The sequence below is a fragment of the Triticum urartu genome, chromosome 6, assembly GCF_003073215.2.
Source record: "Triticum urartu cultivar G1812 chromosome 6, Tu2.1, whole genome shotgun sequence".
In the NCBI taxonomy this organism is placed as follows: domain Eukaryota; kingdom Viridiplantae; phylum Streptophyta; class Magnoliopsida; order Poales; family Poaceae; genus Triticum; species Triticum urartu.
The window spans coordinates 26,061,630-26,063,599 of record NC_053027.1 but is presented as its reverse complement, the minus strand read 5'-3'; the positions used below and the strand labels follow the sequence as shown (position 1 = coordinate 26,063,599).

The 1,970-nt window shown below is 38.2% G+C and overlaps 1 protein-coding gene across 1 annotated transcript; it reads right to left on the bottom strand.

Moving 5' to 3' along the window:
- Positions 1-941: 941 nt before the first annotated feature.
- Positions 942-1,757, bottom strand: LOC125517520 (alpha/beta-gliadin clone PTO-A10-like; the record flags this gene model as incomplete). The annotated part of the gene is made up of 1 exon (XM_048682722.1): positions 942-1,757. A coding segment is annotated over one exon (654 nt), but the record flags the coding sequence as incomplete, so codon positions are not given.
- Between the last annotated feature and the right edge of the window lie 213 nt (positions 1,758-1,970).

The following is a 1,970-nucleotide window of genomic DNA, read 5'->3' as shown; positions in this document are numbered from 1 at the left end:
GGGTTGCCCCCTTTTGCTTTTATTTGTTTTGTCTTTCCTTTTCTATTTTATCCTATTTTTCAATTTACTCTAATTTTGTAAATTATATAATTAGCATCTAAATTAGTTCTACTAAATATACCATTGCCACCAAAAGTTTGGTACCCAATTAATTTAGTTAGAACATTTTTACTATTTTAAAAGCATTTAAATAATAGTTTAAGCCATTGTTTTTTTTCATTTTAGAGTATTTAAACATTTTATTAAAGTGTGGTTTCTCCACCATAATTACTTATGCATTATTTGTCACCTCTCAAAGATTTTAGTTTTAATGTTTGAAAATTTTGATGTTTGCCTTTATTTTGAATTTGAATTTGATTGGGATTGAATAATTGTGAGGCTAACAACAGTAATCGTGGTGACGTGACATCATTAGCAGGGAATTGCTATAGAATAACTAACCGAGAGTTACAAAAGCTAACCCTCAAACCACTCGCAACCATCCGTACATGGTTTTCCATCCAATACGGTCCTATATTCCCCAGGCCGGTATGGATGTGCATTTTCCTGTAAACCAAAAACAAACTATGGGGCATTGTGAGCATCTGTACCAGTGCCATAGTCGCTTCTTAGTCCCTTGGCCCACAAGAAATACCTCTCCCGCGCCCGTACCCCTTCACATGAGAGGCAGTTAGCTGGCACTCCTCTAGAGCACCGGTACCTCATTCTTGCCGCCACAATGAATATACTGATGTTGAGGAGAAGTACCAGCCAAAAAAATCAATGTAATTGATTGATGAATTGAATGCTTCTCTGGAAATAATTGATCAGGGGCAAGCCAAGGATGTGGATAGTCCTTACTACTTTAATAATACTCAATTTGAAAGGCCAAGAAAATACTTCAATTTAATTCAAATTTCAGACTCATTTTGTTATCTTTAGATTAATGCAACGTAAATATGTAGACAAGACCTTTGTTTGTCTTTTATTCCCAAGTTTGAACTAGTATAGTTCGGGTTCTTACATGATAGTGCATGTCACTTTATTTTTTCACCGCTACAACGACCAAACCATGGACTAAGAAAACGGTGTTTCATATATCTAGTACTAGAGTTATTCTCTTCTCAGTTAGTACCAAAGATGCCAAATGGCGCGATGGTGCAATATGGAGGGATGTAGACATTGCACATTGCAGGTAGCGTCTGTAGCGCTAGGTTCCTTATTTCCTCGAACTGGGGCAGTTGTTGAGGCTGGACAGAGCCCTGGGCCTGTGGGTTTTGCCGAGATGGCCGAAAGGAGCCCTGTCCTGATGGATATTGTTGCTGAGGCTGTTGGAAGGAGACCTGGCTCGATGGTTGTTGTTGTTGTTTTTTTTGTTGATGCAGAATAATAGCATGAACAACATTGTGGATGGCTTGGCACTGCGACTGCTCAGGGATCTGCCATAGGTGCTGACAACACAATTCTTGCAACAACTGGTAAGTACTTTGTTGCAAAAATTGTGAGCTTCCATGCGCTATGTTGTGTTGTTGCAATACAACATCCATGCATGGAATCAGTTGTTGTTGCAAAATTTGTTGAAGGATTTGTTGTTGTTGTTGTTGTTGTTGTTGTTGTTGTTGTTGTTGTTGTTGTTGTTGTTGTTGTTGTTGTTGTTGCTGTTGCTGCTGATGCGAAATTGGTTGTTGTGGTTGCGAATACTGTGGTTGCGGTTGTGGATATGGTTGTTGTGGTCGAAATGGTTGCTGCTGCGAATATGGTAGTTGCGGCTGCGAATATTATATTTATATTTAAAATTCAAGCGCTTAAATTACAGATATCATACATCTGAACATATGCTAAGTTATTCAAACAATTATAGTACAATATAAACACATACATTATAAACCTCATTATATGGAAGAGTGCCTCTACTTTCCCATTTATGTTGCGCAAAGTATCATCACTGGTCTGAATGAAGCCTTCATGTCATAGTAGCAAGCCCCGCAAAT